Source organism: Corvus moneduloides, chromosome 5 (genome assembly GCF_009650955.1).
Source record: "Corvus moneduloides isolate bCorMon1 chromosome 5, bCorMon1.pri, whole genome shotgun sequence".
Taxonomy (NCBI): Eukaryota; Metazoa; Chordata; class Aves; order Passeriformes; family Corvidae; genus Corvus; species Corvus moneduloides.
Genome location: NC_045480.1, coordinates 60,308,008 through 60,330,664, shown reverse-complemented (window position 1 = coordinate 60,330,664; position 22,657 = coordinate 60,308,008). Strand labels below are relative to the sequence as shown.

At 41.7% G+C, this 22,657-nt stretch overlaps 1 protein-coding gene across 5 annotated transcripts in view; it reads right to left on the bottom strand.

Moving 5' to 3' along the window:
• The window catches only part of DCLK2 (doublecortin like kinase 2), a 79,448-nt gene extending 64,933 nt beyond the window's left edge, over positions 1 to 14,515 (bottom strand). For 4 of the 5 annotated variants that reach the window (XR_004240373.1, XR_004240374.1, XM_032110035.1 and 1 more), the window contains exons 1-2: positions 14,076 to 14,490; positions 1,293 to 1,627 (exon numbers count right to left, since the gene is read on the bottom strand). Coding sequence is in view for 3 of the 5 variants with exons in the window: in XM_032110035.1 (XP_031965926.1) it covers positions 1,293 to 1,627; positions 14,076 to 14,490 (750 nt within the window). In the remaining 2 variants the exon portion in view is untranslated. Of the gene's footprint in view, positions 1 to 1,292; positions 1,628 to 14,075 lie in introns of all 5 variants that reach the window. The other variant, XM_032110033.1, reaches the window with a different exon arrangement.
• Positions 14,516 to 22,657: the final 8,142 nt, after the last annotated feature.

The following is a 22,657-nucleotide window of genomic DNA, read 5'->3' as shown; positions in this document are numbered from 1 at the left end:
AAACACATTTTGGATGTTCCTAGGAAGGATTCTCTGTTAAGAAGTAGCATTAACAAATCTCCTTTAAAAATCAAACCTATTAGAAGAACTAAAGAGCACATCGTCGTGCTGCCACCAAACACTGAAAATCAAGAGTTTCAGCGATGCCTTTGCCTTGCTATATTTTCATCAAAACACAGAAGTTGTTCTTTTCACATATTTCCCTCTAAGAAGTGTATCCAAGCACACCGAACATAACCAGAGATGGATCTCATATCAAGGCAATCTCAGTGCATTTTTTTCTGCAATACATTTGTTAGCAGCTTGCACCATGAAAAAGTGTTTTTCAGGCACTAAACATTATAAAAAGCTTGACAATAAAAATGCCCACATCTCTGAACACAACTGAAACTTCTACAATTAGTTCATGCAGATGTATAGGTATGCAGGTGTACAGAAGTACCTGTTGAATGAGCAAGGATACCAATGTTGAGTCAACAGTACAAGAGTCCAGGTACCTGATACCAATGTGATCTAATCTGCAGCCTGTGCTGCTCTATTACCAAAGTCACAATGCTGTCAGACTTCCACAGCAGTGTCAAATAAAAGTATCAGGTATCAAAGTCCTGTTCTATGAAGGGCTGAGTCATTAATGTGACTGATCAACAGCAAGTGTATTCCTGGCACTTTAAACTGGTCCAGTCCTGCGGGCCACTCCTTTGTATTTCTGTCCAAGAACACACACATACCACATCATTAACCCTGGCTGTGTTCTTGCAGAGATGAAAACTAAAAGCAAAAAAAAACTAGTTGCGGAGATGTGACCACCCTCCCAGAATTATTCATTTCAGATAAAATTCTTGACCTCAGCTCATGTCAGTTACTACCACTGGAAATAGCAATCTGTTGAAGTGCAATGGAAGAAGACATCAATATTTTTCCTATACCACTAAGCCACTATGTGGTAGTCTGAAAACAGGACCCTGCTTCTGAAAACACATAGATATCTTAATAAGTTCAAATGTTTCAAATAAACTGTATTACTTAATCAACAGGCACATTTTTGGGCAATGCAAAAAAGCTGGCATAAAAATATTTTTTTTTACTTGAATGTAAAGATCCACTTATTTTACATGATATACAATTCTAATTTTGTGGTGTGTATTAATATTTTAACGAAGCTTTTTTAAAGTTGGTGGGTTTTAACTGTCATTATTTGGAAGCAGATTAAAGCATATACAGTAACAAGAATTCAATTAATGAAAACAGAGCATCTTAGATTATTAGATGGCCACAGCAGTTTATTCTCCTACCTGCTTCCCATCCAGTGTACAAAGTCTCTTGACTACACCCGAGTCTAATTTAATGGCTTCGGTGATGTCATTCAAGACCTGTTCGAAGGAATGAGCAGTCTTCTTGTTCAGCAGAATTCTCACAGCTTTCCGTGGCTTTACTCCACTCCTAATAACAGTCACTAACTTGGGTTTAATGAAATCTTTACTCTCCTTCACTTCGCTCCTTGTGGATGTCAAAGACGTCAAGGACCGACTGGACCCAGTCCTTATGTTCACACACCAGTTCGGGTTCACGTTCTTGGTGTAATCAACTTTGCGATATGGTTCATTGGATGCACACACATAGCTTTCACCTGAAAAGAAGAGGACACGTTCACAGTTTGAGGGGGTTTGCAGCTACTTCATCAATTTATAAATTAAACAAAACAAGAAAGACAAATATTTTGGGAGTGATTTACCTGTAGCTCAACAAGGAGGACTGTAAATTATCAGAGCTTTCCGCCCAAACAATACTCTCATACAGTGCTTTCAACAGGTTTCAAAAGACCTCTGGTTTAGAAACAAAATAAAAAGCAGTAGGGACTAATGAGGAGGTTCAAGACATTTCAGACGTCTTTTGGATTTTGAGTCATTTTGCAAGTGCTTAAATTACTTGAGCTCACAACACGACAAGAGCATTCTCCTACAGCAAATATCCAGGTCCTTCCCTATTTATCCCTCAATCATATACTTCAAGATACATACACCCAGGTCTATGCTTAATTATTTTACAACAGCAAGTTTTAACAGAATTAAATTTAAGCACCTCAAGACCCTTACCCTGAAAGGCACATTAATCTAACAGGAGTTACTGACTTTCTACCAATGACACACATTTGAAATGCATTCATGTGGGAGTATAATAGGACATCTACACTATTCTTTCCTAATTCAAAGCTGGTTGTTTGTTTGTTTGTTTTGGGGGGGGGTGTTTGGTTTTGTTTTTTTAAAGAAAAAAAAAAAGGACGACTGCTTGCTGCTTATGACAACTCTTTTGACACTTGACAGTAATACTCAAGACGTAAATCATAACCAAGGACATCTTTAACTCTGGGTTATTTGTGTAACCCACATCCTTGGGGTGTCACAAGATGACATCCCAAGACATTCTTGGAAGGGCAAAGTATTGCCAGAAGGATGAAAGGTAAGCATTCCAAACTGACAGAATACACCATTGCTCCAGACAGAAGAGCTATCTATATCTTAAAAAGCTTAACCTGTTCTAAGATTAAAGCTACGCGAAGTCACTGGTGAAACAAACCAAAGTCACCTCTTACACGCACAGCAAGATGAATAAAGAGTAAACATTCATCTAGGGGACAGAATTGTAAGAGTTACAAAATGTATGCCTACATTTAGGTACATTCTAGAAAACTTTTAAACAACACTTTTACTTTCCAAGCTCTAGATTGGAGAGCTGATTTATCTTAGAAGTTGCAGAGCTTGTTCTAAAAGCAAGATACTAAACTACTTTCAAAGCCCTGAAGAATTACTGTGAGCTGAAAGACTTTCTTGTTTCTTTTCCAATACCAATTACACTGCTTTGTAATTTATCTTGTATTTAGACCTTCTTGAAACTCTACTTGCTGTATTTGAAAGAACACAGATTATAATTAAGCCAAGTTAACAACAATTTTGTTTGCGAAATTCTGGCAGCCAGTTCTGCCTCCACAATCATCACTGAGACTGTATTCCACTCAGATACTAGGAAACTGGGGTGAGATTCTGTGGATGCCACTGCCTTGCCTGTTCTCTTCCTCTTCACTCATCCCCCTCACTACTCCTCATATTCGCAGATCAAGTGGTGCACAAAAACTGCTATAGACAAAACTATTGTGTTTCTCCAAAAAAATTAGCTAAGAGAAAGGAGGTGTTTTCAGCCCATAAACTCCTTGAAAAAGAGCTGCATGCTGCACACTAGCACTAATTTACAGGCAGGAGAAAAAGAACCCCAAATTCCACACAGCTTTGTAAGGAGTGTGGCAGTCTAGAAGCTTGTGCTGCCCCAGAACTACATGCTAAATTGTAGCAAATCTCCAAGCAATCTGATTTTATCAAACCTGAGCAAGATGTTGAAGGAGATGACTTCAGAAAGTCCCTTTCAAACTAAGATATCCTATGATTCTAAAGATGTGCACATCTCTTTCAACAGCTGTTTTCCTCTTCTATCTTGTTATTGCAAAATGGCATGAGATATTCAAGTTTTGTTGCAGCAGCTCAGCTACAATAGAAAGCAAAGGCTTCACCCTCTACATCCTCTAGCACTAGATTCAAAGGACTATGCTTGTTTTCTGAACAATTGCCAGTAAGCCTGTCTCTAAACCCAGTGCTGCCAAATGAGAAGTGCCTCAAGAAGCTGGTAGCTCTAATTCATTCCAGTAGGCTTACTAATTACACCTGCTGATAATTTTGTTATTCTCCCCTCTCCAATTACCTTCCTGCATGACGTAGAACCTAGCAGGGTGTAACTCCAGACTAAGCACCCCAGAGCCATCTGCACCCTCCACTCGGTGGGACAGAAGAGCCAAAATCAGAAGGGTAAAATACAACTCATGGACTGAGATAGAGACAGTTTAATAGGGAAAGCAAAAGCCACAGGTGCAAAGCCAAACAAGGAATTCATTCACCATTTCCCAAGGCAGGTGTTCAGCCACCTCCAGGAAAGCCAGGCTCCATCATGGTCATGGTGACTTGGGAAGCCACACACTGTAACTCTGAACATTCCGTCTCTTCCTTTTTCTTCCCCCAGATTTATAAGCTGATCATGATGTCATATGCTCTGAAATATCACTTGGGCCAGTTGAGGTCAGCTGTCCCAGCTGTGTCCCCTCCCAACTTTATTTTCCCCCAGCCCACTCACTGGTGGGATGGTGTGAGAAGCCAAAAAGGCCTTGGCTCTGTGTGAGCCCTGCTCAGCAGTAACAGAAACATCCCCCTGTTATCAACACTGTTTCAAAAATAAACACAAAACATAGCCCATACCAGCTACCATGAAGAAAATTAACTCTATCCGAGCCAAAACCAGCACAAACACTTAGGAGTTAGCTGTGTGCAAAAGAGTTTTAAATAAATTCTGCAAAATACTTCAAAATTCACCATCATAGAGCATGTTCAGAATTACCCTTTTCAACTCAAAACCCATGCACTTTCTAGACCATTTAAAAAACCCCAACAAATGCACACAAGGTAATTCAAAATTAAATCTCAGGGCTGAAATTTAAATTTAAAAAGTTTAAAAAAATAAATAAAAATTAAAGCTACTCAGAAACAGAGTCTCAAATTTGAAGTAAGTTAATTGCTTTACATAAAGTAAAGGTAGAGGACAAAAGGTCCCTTTGCTCAAGGATTTATCACAGAAGAGTTTCAACAGGCATGCTGGCTTTGTCTTTTACAGACTCATATTCATAAAGAGAGCATCTTTTTTGTACTGTCATGGAGTGTGACCCATTATCTGTCCCTGCTGTACTACAGTACCCTATAGGACAGCAGAAACTGTACTTCTATAAAATTTTCAGTCAATATGAATCCAAAAGGATCTATATTTCTTTAAAATAGCAGTGTAAAACTTTCTGTCTCCTACTGGTTCCCTTGCTTGATGCATAAATAAAATAATTTCTTGATTATCTCAAAGGGTTGCAATGCATATTTCTTCTTGTTACTTCTTTTCCTTTAAGCAGAGGCCACAGCAACAAAACCCAGGAAGTGCTTTCAAGTTAAAACAATGTAATAACTTATAAGAAAGAATTTCAAATTATTTGTTTCAGCTGCATTTAGCCAAGATTTAAACTGAAGCACAAACTATTTCAGCTAAAAAAAAAAAAAGATAAAACCTGCCAAAATGAATGGAAATTTTCCTACAGTTGGCAGATACAGGAAAGTCTAATTACTTGAGAATTTAGTATATTACAGATTGTTTAGTAAGTGTTTTAAAGTCCATGCCTGCTTTCATATACCAGACATATAAATAAAGTTAAGTAAGTAACACAAGTTTCACATGGAAAACAGATTTTACTACTGCACCTGCAAGGCAGGCACATATGGCAAGACTAGAGCAAGGGCTGTAAGTGAGAAAACACATTCACTGAGAGATTTGCTTGTTTCATGACTTAAAGACAAAGGATGAAGTTTTGAAATTATTACTTAAATTTCTAATCATTTTACCACAGACAGGACTTCACCCACAGTTCCTAAGTTCTCTTTAAAAACTTGCAAAATACGAAAAAGCCCAATAAACAACATAATGAGGAAGCCAATTGCTGCTCTCTGGATAAAGAATGGTTTTCTAGGAACGAGTTATTATTTGTTTAATGGGGTATACAATTGACTACTTAACAGATGAAAATATGTAAAGAAAAAAATGGCAGGGGTAACTTAAATCACACTTATAAAGTTATAGAATAGTGTATTTTAAAAGCATGCCTGAGAAAACACCATCCCTTGATAAGCAAGCATTAATAAAGGTGTGCTATTGTTTAAATTATTTTAGCCATCCTCCAAAGTAGAAAACGCACTTATGTATGTCTATTTGGAAGAAACATCAAGTCATTTGTAGAAGTATTATCTCTTTTTTACATTGATTTTTTGTAGGTAAGAACCTGAAAATGTAATATCATATACCATATTTGCTCACAGCTTTCATGTATGACCTGATTTTAAATCTGCTTGGGATTAATTCATGTATAAGTACACACTTCTGATAATCTCCACAATCTTCCAGAAAATGAATATTTGTAAAATATAACACACAATACTTGATTTTTGAGGGCGTCTAGAGGGGTTGAACCGATCAAATTGATTTCAAACGTTGTTCACAAAGTAACAGATACCTTTATAGTTAAAAATCACGAACGTAAATAAATTTGACTGTTTCACTGACTGCCTTGAATGAGATTTTTCATTTGTTTAACCTAAAAACATATCATCCCAAATACAAAGGAAATCTTTTCTGAGACTTTAGTGGCATTTTGATCAGACTGTAGCTTTTTTTTTCTTTTTGCATTTGTACATCTACCAGCCCTAGAAAGTTGACACAACTCCAAAAAGAGGCATAAACAATACTTCAAATATTTACACAGCTGACTTCAATATGGTCAATTTTATGGTTTGAAGGCTCACTTTCCATTTATAATCTTGAAAGATTTTCAAGTTAATGCATACTAGCTTTAACTAGCACAGTCATAGCAGTTACACTATGGAAAGTAAATACCGTATCTTCAGCTGACAGCATCAACATTAACACGAATCATCTCCCCAGGTTTCAGACCAGAGCCTGAATTTAGTCACTAATATTACACTGAGATTTGCAGGTAAAGAAGCACACTATAGGCTACTGAAGTAGAAAGATCTATTAATGCTTTCTTATTTTTATTTAAATGCAGAAAAAAATGCAACAATCCCAGGTGTAGGTGACATCTGGGACTCTTGAGCCCAGCCAAACTATTCTACAGCAGAAAGCTCAACCAGGCTGCAGAGCAGTTTTGGCAGAAGTCTGAAACCTCCTTATAAGTTCACAGCATAATTTCAACAGAGCATATGTGTCATCCATCCCATGATTCATTACAGTACCCAGAACAAACTAAAAGTGCCAGCTCTTCCATGAAGAAATCCTGCTGCCACCAAAAACTCCTCAAATGGGGCATATGCTTGCTTTAAAGGAGAAACCTCTGCTGATATTTTGGGTCACAATATAACCAGCAAATGGTGTAAGTCTACTTCTGATTTTCCAAGTCTTATTAACAGTAGAAAGTCAGCCAGAAGACATGAAACACTGCCTGTTGACAAGGAACCATTGCCTACCTCTAAATAATTTAGCTGCACTGAATTAATAACCAGATGCACTATCCACGAAGCAAGAACTGCATGTGTGGTGTGTATATGGCTTAAGTGCAATGTAAAAGGATTCCAGTTCAAGACAGCCAACAGTTTAAACACAACGCTTGCCATTCCCTCAGAAGAGGAAAATACAGATAATGAACACAGAGAATGGATAAAAGAGAAAACAAGACTACACTGGTCAATCTGACCGACAAATAGCCATAGGTCATCAGCTGCCTAAATACTGGTTTGCTTACTTACAAACTCATCCACAAAGTTTTTCTTTTGCCATCTATTTCTTCAACACCAGCCCTCAGGAAATGTGCCCTTCCAGATAAAAATGCCTGGATAAGGAGAGTAGGGTGTACACTTAGTAGATGAGGGGAAGGCTGTGGATGTGTCTATCTAGGGTCTGTCTAGACTTCAGTAAAGTGTTTGACACCATCTGCCACAGCATCCTCCTCGAAAAACTGGCGGCTTGCAGCTTGGGTGGGGGACCCTTCAATGGGTAAAAATCGGGCTGGATGGCTGGGCCCAGAGAGCTGTGGTGAATGGAGATACACCCAGTTGGCAGCTGGTCGCTAATGGTGTTCCCCAGGGCTCAGCTCTGGGCCGGTCCTGTTTAACATCTTATGGATGATCTGGATATGGGGATCGAGTGCACCCTCAGTAACTGTGCAGAAGACACCGAGTTGGGTGGAAGTGTTGATGTGCTCTAGGGATGGAAGGCTCTGCTGGAGACTTGGACAGACTCGATCTGGGCTGAGGACACAACTGTAGGAGGCTCCATAAGGTGAAGTGTGGGGTTCTGCACCTGAGCCGCGCAACGATACAGGCTGGGTGAGGAGTGGCCTGGGACAGAAAGGGACACCTGGGGGTGCTGGCTGACAGCAGCTGAGCAGGAGCCAAAGTGTGCCCATGTGGCCAAGAAGGCCAATGGTATCCTGGCCTGTATCAGCCAGCAGGACCAGGGCAATGGTTGTTCCCCTGTACGCAGCACTGGTGAGGCCACGCCTCGAGTGCTGTGTCCAGTTCCAGGCCCCTCAATTTAAAAAGGACAGTGAGGAGCTCCAGCATGTCCAGAGAAGGGAAACAAGGCTCATGAAGGGTCTAGGAAACATGTCTTATGAGGAATGGCTGAGGGAGCTGGGTTTGTTTAGTCTGGAGAAGAGTAGCCTCAGGGGGGACCTCGTGGCTCTCTGCAACTCCCTGAACGGAGGTTGGAAGGAGGTGGGGTCGGTCTCTTCTGCCATGCCTGCAGTAAGAAGAAATGGCCTTAAGGTGAGACAGGGGACATTCAGATGAGGTATGAGAAAAAAACTTTTCACTGCTAGGGTGGTCAGGCACTGGAAAAGGTTCCTCAGGGAGGTGGGGGAGTCACCATCCTGCAGGTGTTTAAGAAGTATCTGGATCTGGTGATATGGTGAAATGGTTTAGAGGTTACAGTGGCAGTACTGGGTAGGTGGCTGGACTGGATGATCTCAAAGGTCTCTTTCAACCCCGATTATTTTTTTTACCTCTACATGAACTATTCTAAATTCAGCCATGCAATATTAGCCACTAATAAAATGTAGGATGCACCCTGCCCTTTTGTATCATAAGTGTGATACGTGCAGTTTTGAGAGAACACAGCGGCCTGACCTTTTGGAGTTCTTTACAGCACAAGTTTTGTGAGCCAAACCTCACTGCTAAGCATTAAAAAATAGCCTAAAAGCATTCAGACTTTTTGTCCTTAAAAATAGAGACTACTAATGAAATACTTACAGATATTTAGTTTTACCTAGCTTTAGGTTAGAAACCAACTGTGGATATGCCACATAGTGAGCAAAAAAAGGAATTAAGTGTGCAACACTCAAAAACCCTCAGTAGTGATATTTGAAACAAAAGTATCTGAATAAGGTTTTCTGGCTTGGTATTTTGCAAGGTTAATAACCACTATCTCCTGAAAGTCACATAAAGCATCACTTTTTAAATGGCACTCTGCAGAACAGAGAATGATACAGCTGACAGGCAAAAACATCCCTAGAGAAGGAAAACTGTTTACATACTTTTTAAGCATGTGTTCCCCTGTGAATCCCATAGGACAGGGCAGGTATCTAGATAGATTTCACCTATTCACCTTATGTTCCTCAGCGTCTTTGGGTGCAACTCTTTAGCTTTGAAGGTACCAAAAGCTGATTACTTAGTACAGCAAGGTAGTCATTAGGGCTACTGACCTTCTTTCTAACTTTAGGAAACACAGCAGAGTGCCCTTTCCATGTTCTGCACACACAAAGCCAAGGAGATTTCCAGAACAGCATATTTACAGCATATATGACTGATCTAAAAATAAAACTACCCCTTTTATGAAGGATTGGGTTATTTCATATTCTCTTTCCTTCCTTACTTTGAGCAACTTCCCTCCTCATTAGTTTCTTACAATTCACTTTCATATCACCTTTAATAACCCTGTATACGTCACGATCTTTCCTCATCTACAGCACTTAGAGTTCCCCATGCACTTTTTAAAACCCGGGATGACAACCAGGATTTTAGCAGATGACTAACTGCTACTAGTTCTATTTTGACTTTATTTAGACAAGAAGAGGTGCAGATAACAGCTTCCTACAGGCTTTCACAGAAACACAGAACAGCTGGGGTTGGAAGAGACCTCTGGAAATTCAACCTCCTGCTCTGGCAGGGTAAAAGCTCTAAGAAGACAATCAATGCCACCTGGTATCAAACACACCTAACACCACGTGCCTTCTCCACAGGAAGTAAATAACCCTTTTCAGGTAAATTACAATTCCCCCATCCCTGAAACTAGGAGATGGATGGTGGTAGAACTATTTTATTTCACTTGGATAAGAAATTAACTAAGAATTACATCCACATTTCATGTCCACACCCCATTGCTCCAGAACTGTGTCACTACAGTGATTTGAACACATATTTGGAAGAATATGCTTTCAGTGTTTTTTAATCCTTCTTTCATCCTTCTTTTTTACTGTTTTTTGTTCAGCTTGCTATGTTTGCCTCTTTTTTTTAAAGCATTACAGCTTCTGGCTTTAGCACAGGAGAGTAATCATACCTTTTGAAACAAGCAAAAATACAAACTGCCTACTTGGTGTTACCATCTGCTTGCCCTGACAAGAGAAAAGATATTCTTGACCTAATACAACAGTGCACATCAACTAAAATCACAGGTACTTTAGGCAGGATTAAAATGTAATATGCAGTAACAACAATGGTCTAAGGCAGAAAAAACTTGGATTTTTGAACATCTCATTACAAAACACATTCTCTTATTCTGTATTAATGAGGCAAAGCTCATTTCTGTAAATGAGATATTGCCCTGTGCTATGTGTCCTGGCCATGCACAAGGACTGCCCTGCCCCGACCCTTCCCACCTCCTGCCCAGTGACTTCCCTACAGATGCCTGTTGATCGTGTGCACAACCATGCAGACAAAACTACTGATATTTTATAAAGGACTGTATTAATTAAGCATTGTTGTTGAAAGAACAAAGACTCTCAGCCATTTTTCTAGGGAACTAGAAGGATTCCCATTAGATGCAAAATCAATGTAATTTCTCGTTTCAGGAATAAAGTCTACACTTGGTTTCCTCTCCCAAAATCCAACAATAACTCCCAACTTTGCAGCAGACTTTTACAATCGGGATTCTCCATGTCCTTCATTAACAAGACAATGAAAGCAAAGGATACTGAGACAGAGCATGACCAACATCCACATAAAACACATAGCTCAGGACTAAAGATCTGCACAGTTCTGCTACCATGGTGTCATATTTTAGGAAACCTGCATTTGTAAGGGACACTGAAGGAAATAGACAAACACTTAAATAGCTAACTCCGGAGAAAATAAAAATTAATCTACTATTCCCTTTTTGATATTGAATGGCAAATATAAAATTACACATGGCATCTCCTATTCTAAAGTAAAAAGTAGTGTTATGTCTGACAGTAAAGCTGAAAGAAAGAAAACTATAAGAAAGTCATAATAATCCCAGCCCCCACCTCCTCTCTGGATCTGCCTGCTCAAACAGATCAGGAGCAGACAATGAAATTCTTCCCTCCTCCCATTCTAAGAAAACAGTGAAAACTGTCAAATTCACGAGCCATATTGTTTCCTAATCTACAGGGGCTGAGAATATAAATTATATTTGCCTCAGGCTGGTCCAGCAGAGCATGCTTTTTTGATTGTCATATCCAGTTAAGAAAAGCAATATGCTTAAAAGGGAGCTTCTATTTTTGACTAATAAACATGCTCTGGTCCAATTTTTAACTGGCTCAACCCATAACAGCAGTATTTGATATCCTCAGTATGTCTATGCATTAGCGCTTTTTCTCTTAAAATGGCAAACAGTAAAACAGATAGCCAAACACAGCCAAACTCAAAAAACCATTTATCAGTGACTCAATTCAGCTTGTAACAATACAGATGTTGCCAGCTTTTATATCCCAGACAGATACTAACCTGATAAATGGGAAATAAGCCTTAAAGAGCTTTCCTGCACTGGGACACGTCACTGTCCAAGAGCTACACACACAGGCTGAAGCTGAGGGAGATTTAATGCAGATCTTGGTTTGGCAAGGTTTGCTGAGCACTCCCCTTCTGCTCACTGCAGAGATCTGCCACTACTGAACCTGAACTGCTGTGACTCCATGTCCCAGTTCAGAAACACTGGGAACATGCCAAGAGACCAGTGAGCTCGGTATTGCATCACGCAGCCATGGCCTGTCTGGTGCTCAGCCTGTGGCTGGCGTGCACTACAGCTCTTTAGTTTTATTTTCTTTTCTGAAAATATTAAAAACCAATACAGCAAAACGCCATGCAAAACTACTTCTGGTGCTTCTGCAGTTCAAGCTTTAGGTCAACACCTATGTTGGTCTATTTACTCGAGACCAGAAATGCAAGCTTGCTGTGCTGTAACCACAAGAAATAAAGACAATGAACCCAAACCAAATTTCTTCCAGCACCTCAAGAACAAAGCAGCTGGCAAAAAACTGAAATAATTTCAAGGAATGATAGACTCACTACTTGTTTGCTGTCCTTTCCTTCCTATATATACTTTCTTTTCTCTGTGTGGTGATTAGTCTTACACTGGTGAAGTTTTTAGCATGCTAACTGGAGAACATACTAATCCAATTATGATGTTATAGGATTTTCTTAAGATTCCTGAGAGTTGTATTGGTCATGGATAGACAACTACATAATTGGAACTCTTTTTTCCCCCCTTTCATTTAATTGAAGAAGCACGGAAGTGGCATTTCGATTGTGACATTTATTTTGCTTTATTCCTCCAGTGAAGAGCCACAACAAAGGTTACACTTTCAATGAGTATTGAAGAGACAAAGAGTAAATTTTGCTTTCAGTTATAAATTTATAGTTGTAAGAGTATAAACTGCTGTTCAGCAGGTAATTCTGTCTTTGTTTTAAGTCATAAAAGCTTAATATCATTCCTGCTGCAACATTTTGAAAGTCACCCCACGTTATTGCTACTTTCACCTCCTTTCCCTTCTGTCACCGCTTCAGCATACCGTATTTTTTTAAGGTGTCTCTAAATTAATCACCAAATAATGAAGAAGTTTTTTTACATCATTTATCACCACAGGGTCAGCATTTCACTCCACAACGATTTTATATCTCCTCTGTTTTCACTGTAGAACAGCCTTACAGTAGATCACGAAAGTCCTCAGCACTACGTTACTATCAGGAAGGTGCCCTTCCATGCATACCTTTTTTGAGGGAGACCCACCTGGCACAGCAAATGCTGTACCCCTCCCATTTCTCTTCCATGTTGTGGAGCAACTGGTCCCTAACTCCCAGTACCCTTACTGGTGGATTAGATAAACATCTTCAGGTTCCCTTTCTCATCAAATTCTCCAGATGCAATTCAGCACTGCTTTGAAAAGGAAAGCTTCCAAACCAAAGGATAGGCAGCTAAAAGCTGAGGAAGCAGGAGGCATTGGAAGGCCTACAAATCTTTCTTCATGAATGCAAACCAGCTACACCTGGCACACAGAGCCACAGGGTTGAAGACTGCAGTGGCTGATGTATTAAATACCTGAGGACAACCATCAAGTGCAAATTCATTACAAACCTCGCAGTGTGCACAACACAACCTGTGCACTTGGAAAGCAGGCAATGATGAGCTTAAACTGTATTTTAAGAAATCACATGAAAAGAATGGGGAATTCTGCTTCTGCTCCTCATTCCGATAATTATCACTCCCCACAAACAACAGGGATACGTTTCATTCACAAAACAGTACTTCTGGCCCCATTTTGAGACAGTCAAGTGCTGCTCTGTTCAGATTTGCAAGGTCTACATAACCTTAACAGCTAAGTCCCATCATGAAAAGCTACTTAGGAACAACTCTGAAATACATCTGATTCTATAACATGCTTTAGAAAGTCAGACAAGGTAGATAAGTCCCTCTTTTAACATGGACTCTGATCACAGCTGAAATCAAGACTTTACACCTATTAGTTTTAATAAGTGGTAGGACATAGATACCCTTTTTTCACAGCACAGGGGCTTCCTCTCTGAAGGGTGAAGCCACTGTGAGGCCACAATGATACTTCGAGAACTTAATTACAGCATTTCCCTCTCTTAGGAAGGGAAGGTAACCAAGAACTTTACAGTTCTTGCAGATGAAAAGAGCACCTGCTGCTTAACTACCATTGGAATCAAGCCCAGCGCATGCAGACGGCAGCAGACGGGGTGACGGGAGAAGTGGATGGTCCCCACTGGGGAAACGAGGCCCTACCGCCCCTCACAGCAGCGGGCAACCCCGGCCACTTGCCCTCATGGGCTCTGTGGCCGCCAGTTTTCAGCAAGGCGACCCCTCCGCTTTGATCCGGGTAGCGACTGGGAAGCTCACCCCAGCGCAACCCGCCAGGTCCCATGACCACCTCCAGCCGGACTTTGACATCCCCCCCTCACCTTCCACCAGCTCGTCCAGGCTGGTGAGCTTCTTGCTGCCATCGATGGTGTAGATGGTGCGGACCCCCTGGGGCAGGTTCACGTTGTCCGACAGGGACCGGGTGAGCTCCACCAGGAGGGCGTCGAAGGAACGGAAGCGGTCGGGGGAGATGGCGTACACCAAGCCCTTGAAGTACCTGTCCCCGTTGCGGTAGAAGCGGGCTTTGCGCGCCTTCTTCTCGGAGCTGAGCGCCTGCAGGGTGCGGGTGCGGTAGAGGCTGCAGTGGGCGCTGTGCGCCGGGCTGGGCACCAGCCCATTGCCCCGCGGCCCCGCTCCGCCGCCGGACCCGGAGCCTCCACGCCGCGGCCCGGAGCGCTGCTGCCGCTTGTCCCGCTCCTCGAAGTGCTCCAGCTCGATGCTCCGGCTGCTCGCCATGGGGAGCCCCCTGCCCGCCCTCCCAGCTCCGCTACGGGCTGCTACGCCTGCCCGCCGCGCTCGCAATGGCTCGGGCCGCCTAATTGAGCATCGCGCCCGGCAGCTCTCGCCGGGAGGGCTGCGGCTGAGCGCGGAGCCCGACCTGGCCCGCCAGCGCAGCCCCGGCCCCGCCGGAGCCGCCGCTACCCGCTGCTGCGCCCGCGGCCGCGCACAAAAGCATCCCCCATGCCCGAGCGCGGCTCCCCCCGACTACGGACGATGCCAGGGGCCAAGCGAGAGGCTCGGAGGAGCCCCGCGGCCGCGCCCCCGCGCTGTGCCCATGCGGGCTCGCACAATGCGCGGGTGCCCTGCTCAGCCTCTTCCCTTCTGGCTCCGCTGGGCAGCAGCGGCGGGGCCGGAGCGCCTATTCCGCCAGCTCCGGTCTGCTCCCGCACCGGAGGCACCAGCACCGCCACTCTGCGCGGGGAGCGGCGCAGCCTCCCGGCTCCCCGGCGGGCCAGGCGCCGCTGCCCCCGGCTCGGCAGGGAAGCAGCCTCAGCGGATCCGGCGGGAGCGGCGCTGGCGGCCCCGGCCGTGGAGCGCAGCGGAGCGGGAGCGGGCGGGGCTGCTGCCGGGCCGGGCGGGCGCGGGGGCGGTGCCAGCTCGGATCGCGTCCGGCGCGGGGGTGGGAGCGGCCGTGGGAAGGGTGGGAGCGGCGGCCCCGGGCGGGGAGCGGGAAGGGGAAGGGGAAGGGGTTCTTCTAGGAAAAGGCAGTTTGGAGGAGCAGTTTTCCCATAGGGGTAGCGCTGCCCTTCTTGCGGCCGTCCAAGGGCCCTGCGTCCTTCAGGCTGCCCGCCAGCCCTCTCCGGGCACTACGTGGGCTCAGTCACAGCGTTAAAACGCTAAAAATGTACGGCCCTCAGCCTAAAATACATCCCGTGGGGCAGAAGAGTAAGCATCCCTGTCGTTTGTTGGAAGAACTGCTTTAAAGGGCACGTAGTGATAGGACATGGGGTGATGGATTCAAACTGAGAGTAGGCGTAGATTGGATACTGGGACGAAATTCTTCCCTGTGAGGGTGGTGTGGCACAGGTTGCCCAGAGAAGCTGCTGGTGCCCCATCCCTGGAAGTATTCTAGGCCAGGTTGAACAGGGCTTTGAGCAACCTGGTCCTGTGAAAGGCAGGGGGGTTGGAACTAGATTGTCTTTGAGGTCCCTTCCAATCCAAATCATTCTGTGATTCTATGATTTTCCTTTTGTATTTGCCACCATCTCTCTCTGGGGACTCAAATAACCCCATTCACACAGCCTAAACCTCCTAAATATGCTGCAGCTCACGTTCCATGGCTTCCCCAGGGATCTTCTCAGTGCTCCTGAGGTTGCTCAAATCAAATTCACTTTTCATAGAAATGGCCAAAAAATGCACTGAAATGGATGCAATTTCAACTTTCTGCCAACTTACTTTCAACCATTACAGGACGAATTTTCTTTTCTTGGTGTGATGAGAATGTAAAAAATTGTACAGGCTTTTACAATTATGTACATGTTTTCCCTTTTTTTAGGTCTCTTGCATTGGGAAGTGCCAGTTGTGTTACGTTGTTACCGATGACCACTTTTTGTGCTCTTCTGTCCAATATCCTTTGCCACACTTTTGATGGATTTATTATTTTTCTCTTTTCATGTTTTGAAATGCCAATAAAATTGAGCACTTTCTCACCATTATTACTGGGTGTCTTACAAAGTAGATTAAACATCTAGCTACAGTATTCTAAAGATGATACATGGAAAACATCAGTGAAACTCTTTATTGAAGTGCCAACTTCTGTGATGCCTGAAAACCTCCCCAGGCAAAAAGAAGTGATAAACTATGGAGCTGTATTATCTCCTCTGGTGGTAAAATCAACAAAGGGAACTGAATGAGAGGGAATTTTGTTACAGTCAGGGCAAATACACTTGCTAAGATTAGACACGCAGGTCTTGCCTAGAAACCAGGACCTAAAAGCAACAAAACCGCATGGACTAACTTTTTAGACTGTCTTTGATATGTAGTTTCTAGTTCTGATTACAGGCAAAGTTACACAGATGAAATTCAAACTCACGTGTGTAACTTTGCTCCAAAGTGGATGGGTCTCAGCTGCAAAGCTGTATTTTTTCCAAATGGTACCACTCTGCATGGGTGTGTCTGGCCTATGCAGAACAAGTCACATTTCTTAGTTCAAACCTCAGCTGAAGGTTATTTGGACTAACCTTTTTGAGTTTACTCAGAAGCAGGTCACAAAAGCCATGGGAAATTTAATCCCCCTGCCTCATACACACCTTTTGTCTCTCCGAGCTGTTAAATATTGCCACAGTACAGTGCTCAGCTGTGTGTAGAGGGCTCATGCAGACTAGTATGCAAATATATATATGAATTTAATGTATTGGCTGTGTCTGTGACTGAATATAGGTTGGAGAATCCAGTGCCAGGGTTATCATTTTGCCAGTTTGAAGTTTTGTGGCTGGGTGGTAGCATAGGTCGTGTGCAGGGCTTGCTCTGACTTCTGAACTTTCTAGCTAGAGAAGGGATGGAGGGAAAGGAATTTTATACAACTTCTGGTAAAGTAAAGCTAAAAGGGGATTCTCTCTCCTCCTCAAAGGGAATTCCTGCTACAGAGATTTTTTGAAGCCTGTAGAGCAACTGTGTTTTGTACAGCATATAAACATGAAACTGACTTCTGGTCTGTAAAACTACTTCTGTACTAAGAGGCTATTTACAGAGAGGCTGGGATTAGATCTGCATGTGTAACTGCTAAGGAACCTCAAACATAGTCCTTCAACTTGTGGTCTCTTTTTTTTTTTGCTTCTCCTCAGATGTTGTGTGTATTTTTAATAAGCTCCGTAAGCCCCTGTTGAGAAGGGTTCACAGTGCATCCATTGGTGTTTATGCTTTGCCTTTTCCTTGCCACCTTGTTTCCCCTACAGAGTTCTCTGTTGTCAAACAGATGTTTTGAAAGACGTTCCAAGATGAGGACTATAATGCCAAAACAACCCCATATGCAGCTGAAGGACATTTGTTGTTACACTTTAGAAAATTAATGTGATTAATATGCAGTCCTGTAGGGAACTGAGCTACGCATTCCCATTGTCTTCTTCCAAAATAGGGTTGACAAATTAGCAGTTCACTTAACAGCAAGCAAGGTTACAGGTATAAATTATACCTTGCTTATTAACCTAAATCTCCAGACACCATTAAAATGTGATTATTATTCATTCTTGTGATATTCTTATTCTATAAATATACATTTCCTGTTTGAAAAGAAAAGAGCTTCCAGTTTTCATGTCCACCTAATTAATCAGTTCACTCACCTGACTTTGCTTTGCTTTTTTTCTTTCTCTTTTATTGTGGTAGGCATAATGAATTCTTGGTTCAAATCTCTCACTGCATCTAGAAGAGTTCCTGTGTGGTTTTGTTGCTCAGTTAGTTGCTTGTTTGGTTGTTTTAAAACAAGCAAGCCCTGTGAGAAATTCCTAAAAGGAAACCAAAAAAACTTTACCATGGAATGTCTTTTCTTCTTCTGTTACTTGAACTCTTTACCTTCCTGTTTGTAATCAGTGACATTCAAGACACTTAGAACATTTAATAGGATTGAGAGGTGAGATTCAGTTCAGAATCAGAGTTTTCAGCGGGTGGTTTTAGAAAAAAATTATGTATCTGAGCTTTACATTTAGCTCATTGATTCCACCTTGAAAATAATAATACATAATGTTGCTAAAGAAAGAAAAAAAACCACCATAAACTTGGAGTTTATTATCTGGAAAATATTATTTGAATAATTCAAAGAAAATGTTTGGTTATAGCACGAAGGATACCAAATTTGTGTATTTAAGCAATTAAATTATTATTTGCAATGATTTTTTTTTCAACCCAAGAATGTTAAAATGTTTTTAAAATATTCATACAATAAAATCTCTCAGCATCCCTGTGAGATTCTGTGCCCTACTTCATAAACGCATAAAATGGGAAACCAAAAGCTTAACCAACTTCATCAAGTAGCAGAGAAATATATCAGCATAGGTGCAATAAGAAAGATCCTCAGTCCTTAGTGACCCAGCTGTGCCCAGGTGGCCAAGAAGGCCAATGGCAGCTGGCCTGGATCAGCAATAGTGTGGCCAGCAGGACCAGGGCAGGGATCATCCCTCTGTACTCAGCACTGGTGAGGCCACACTCCAAATCCTGTGTCCAGTTCTGGGCCCCTCACTACAAGAAAGACATTGAGGTGCTGGAGCGTGTCCAGAGAAGGGCAATGGAGCTGGGAAGGGTCTGAGGGAGCACGAGTCCTGTGAGGAGCAGCTGAGAGAGCTGGGGGTGTTTAGCCTGGAGAAAAGGAGGCTCAGAGGAGACCTCTCAGTTATAGCCAAGTGAAGGTCAGTCCCTCCTCTCAAGTAACCATGGATAGGACAACAGGAAATGGCCTCAAGTTGCACCAGGAAAGGTTTAGATTGGATATTAGGAAAAAGTTATTCGCTGAAAGGGTAGTAAATCTTTTGAAGAGGCTGCCCAGGGAAATGGTGCAATCACCATCCCTGGAGGTATTTAAAAGGTGTGCAGATGTGGCGCTTGGGGACATGGTTTAGTGATGGACTGGGCAGTGCTGGGTTAGCAGTTGGACAGGATGATCTTAAGGGTCTTTTCCAATTTAAATAATTCTACGATTTCATAATCTTATTATGAAGCTGTTATTCTTACATTAACACTTCTTGATGAATGGGAATGTGAGTCTGAAGGTTGTTGAATATTGAATTATCTCTCTACAACTTAATGTATCATAGGGAAATGTCTGAGTCCAGCATCTGTGATAAGTCTGTGTGTGTCTTCAGAAGGCTTCAGAATGATTCACCTGTTTTGATAGATTAGATGAAAATGCCATGCAGAATTCAGTTACTTGCTAAATGACTTTTTACACTTCTCGAAGGATACCTTCGTCCTTAAATTTGTCTTTAAAGAGTACTTCTGAACATCTATTTAAGAGTTCTGAAAGTAATAAAAAACCATATGAATGAAAGCTGTATAAAACCAATGTTGAACCTGAAACACAGAAATGGAGGGAAGGAAAGATCCTCACATTATGTTCTATTTCAATTTGCTGTACCAAGGAAGACTCAAATGTATCAAAACCTTACTTAAAATTATGATTAGTCATCCAGTGTTAAAAATAGGAAAAATGTAGGATCTTAAAAAAACCACTGAAGCATTATGTTATTTCAGATGTTAAATAACTTATGAGGAGAAGATTCCAATAAATCTTTCAAAGATCACTGCCAACAGGTATTTGTTATAGAGAATTACCAATATAATTAAAAATGAAAAATTAATGGGCTTTCTGAGACAGCTACTTCAGCAAAGGTATCTGAAGTAAACTGATGCCCCAAACCTGATATAAACTAGAGATGAAAACAACAATGAAACAGTACCTATTCTGAAACAAATGAATTGCTAAAGGGATTTCTAAAAAATGTAGTTTTACAATATGATGGTTACTGAAGCAAAGCCAACTACATACAGTTCTCTCATCTACACTCCTATTCCTGTATGGTTTTTTCTCACCCACCTGGGACTGCTGCCCTTATTTGAATCTGATATTTGAAATCTGAATCCGGGAAATGTTCTGGGTAGAATAATAAGCCTCATCTCCAAAAATGTCATAGAGCAGGAAGTTAAGATAGCATATTTAGGTTGCTTTGAGAGCAAACCCATAGTACAGTGTAGCTATATACCAAGAGCATCAGCAGGCAATAGAACAACTGCAGAGAATGAAATGAATAATAATTTTGCCCTTTGCTTTCTTCTGTGTCACAGTTGACTTCACTGGCTTCAGGGCCCTTTTCATCCAAGGAATGACTTTTCGTAAAACAGGAGGACAGTGTACAAATGACATCTTTTGATAATATGACCAAGATGCAAGAAAAGTTGAGGTGCCATTTTACATCAAAGCAGTTAGCACAGCTGTCAGCAAAAAGACAGGCTTTCAAGCCCACAAACCTCTTTCACATCCAAAAATCAGCAATGTATTAGCACCATTTAAAAGCAATTTTGCTCTAAGAAAAATTACTTAAGCAGTTAATTATGTTAATCAAAGTTAAGATCAGAGTGGCGTATTAGCAAGAGAAAAGCAGGAGATTTAGAAGCCTTGTGATACAGAGAGTAAAATAGGTGATGGTTGCTTGTGGGAGGTAGAGGCAGAATGAGGAACTGCCTCGAAGAAAAACATTAGGTGTAAAAAAGGCCTCCTGACTTTACACTGGATCTGTGAATTTCAATACCTAGAAGAATATAGGAATTTTACTCCTTAGGTTTACTTTCCGTCTGGACCTTGTAACTCCCTTGAGGATTTTGAAAGTCATAATTAATGCAGTATAGAACAGTGATGCTTTACAGAAATACCTTGAAGACAGGAGAAGTGGAATGACATGTAGAAGTAAAGGTGTAAAGTCATATATATATATATATGTATATAAAGATTAGTTCCTACTCCAAGATGGAGTAGAAACTCATCGCTGGGAAACAGAAGAAAAGAAAGGGGGTAATAAACTGTTGATCAGAAGTTTTGTCTAAGCTGCAAGAACAGTAAATGTAGCCTTTCTTCTTCATCTGAAGACCAATCAGGTGCAATATTTAATTAAAAAATGGTGCAGGGAGACCTTCAGAATAAGCAATTGCTGGATGTAACTTCGATTCTTTTACAGAATAATCAAATTTTATTTATTTAAAAGTAAGCAAGCTATTACTGCTGGTCTGTTGATATGTTTAGGGTGAACATGGTGATGTCTGTGGATGCATATCTTGCTTTCAAAGCCTTTATATTAGCCTTACCCTTGTTTCTGCTTGGCTGTGGAAGTCCTGGGCCATGGTGATATTCCCAGTGATAGACTTTATAAAGCATCAAAGCCTCCTCTGTACAAATACAGAGATGGAGATGATCAGAAAGGGTTGTAGAAATTGCTGATGAGAATTTTATAGCATTATTTAAAGATCTCTCTGTCACCTAGCCAGCTACTGAGGGAGACTGAGTTGTAGCCCCTTAGAATGTTTTCACTCTTTTTGTGCTAATATATGCTCCGTGCACATCACTAGAGCGCGATTTCAGCTCAGTGCTTTAGAGAATTCTTGCATCTAAAGATAAATGTTGTTCTGGAGGTGAGAGATCAAACCCAATCCTGGCCTTGCAGGCTTGTGTGACTTCTTTAGTAATTATGGTGTGAATATTTGCGTGTGTGTTGTCAGATTTACTGGAGAACGGCATGCTGCTGTTTTGTTCCTAATTACCAGAAAAGGTTTTAGTTAACTTCAGCAAAATTTTTCTGTCTGTTCATCAGCACAGTACAAAATGAAGTTCAGTCAATAAGGTCAGCTCCTGTACAGGAAAGAGAAAGCAGCCACTTGGCTTTCATTTGATGAGAGCATTGCTTTAGTTTTTGAGAGGAAATCAGATGCAGTTTTGTGAAAATCCTTAATCTTCTCCTGTTCTATCACTCATACTTTAGTTGGCATGTTTTATTACTCCTTGTATTTCTGACAAGAAATCTATACATTTGACTTCTTGCTGCCAGCAAAACCATTTGCATTAGGAGCAGGATGATGTCTCTCAACTACTACAGCCAGCGTGGTCGAAGTCGTGTGGGAAATTTGCCAGATTGAACTTTTGGTCTTAATAAAATAATGAAGTGCTGCTTTGGGGCTTAATTTTTGGGGGTAATGTTGTGAATATCACGTTAATTTTCTCCAGATGACTTAGATTGAGACTATTGCTGCCTTATGACTTCTTATTTTAATGTTTCCTTTAGGATCACTGATCCTTACCGGTCTGGAAAAAAGAAAAGAATCTGATTTGTCAATAAATAAGGAAACCATGAGAGGTAAGTGGAGGAAATCTGGTGAGTGTCTTAGGTCCTGGTCGCATGTGTGGGATTTAAACGGAACAATTTTCTGCAAAACCAGTCATGTGACAGAAAGTGAACAATTTGCTGCAAAACCAGTCATGTTTCTTCCAGACAGGGTAGTAGTCTGTGCTGCTTTGTAAAGAGCTGGAAATAATATAGAATTAAAGCATTTGCATAGAGATTGTCAAGTGCAGCCAACTCTTATTCTTGAGAAGGCAGAACCTTAAGCAAAATAATTTCGAGGTCAGTTGTGACTCAATTAGGAAAAATTC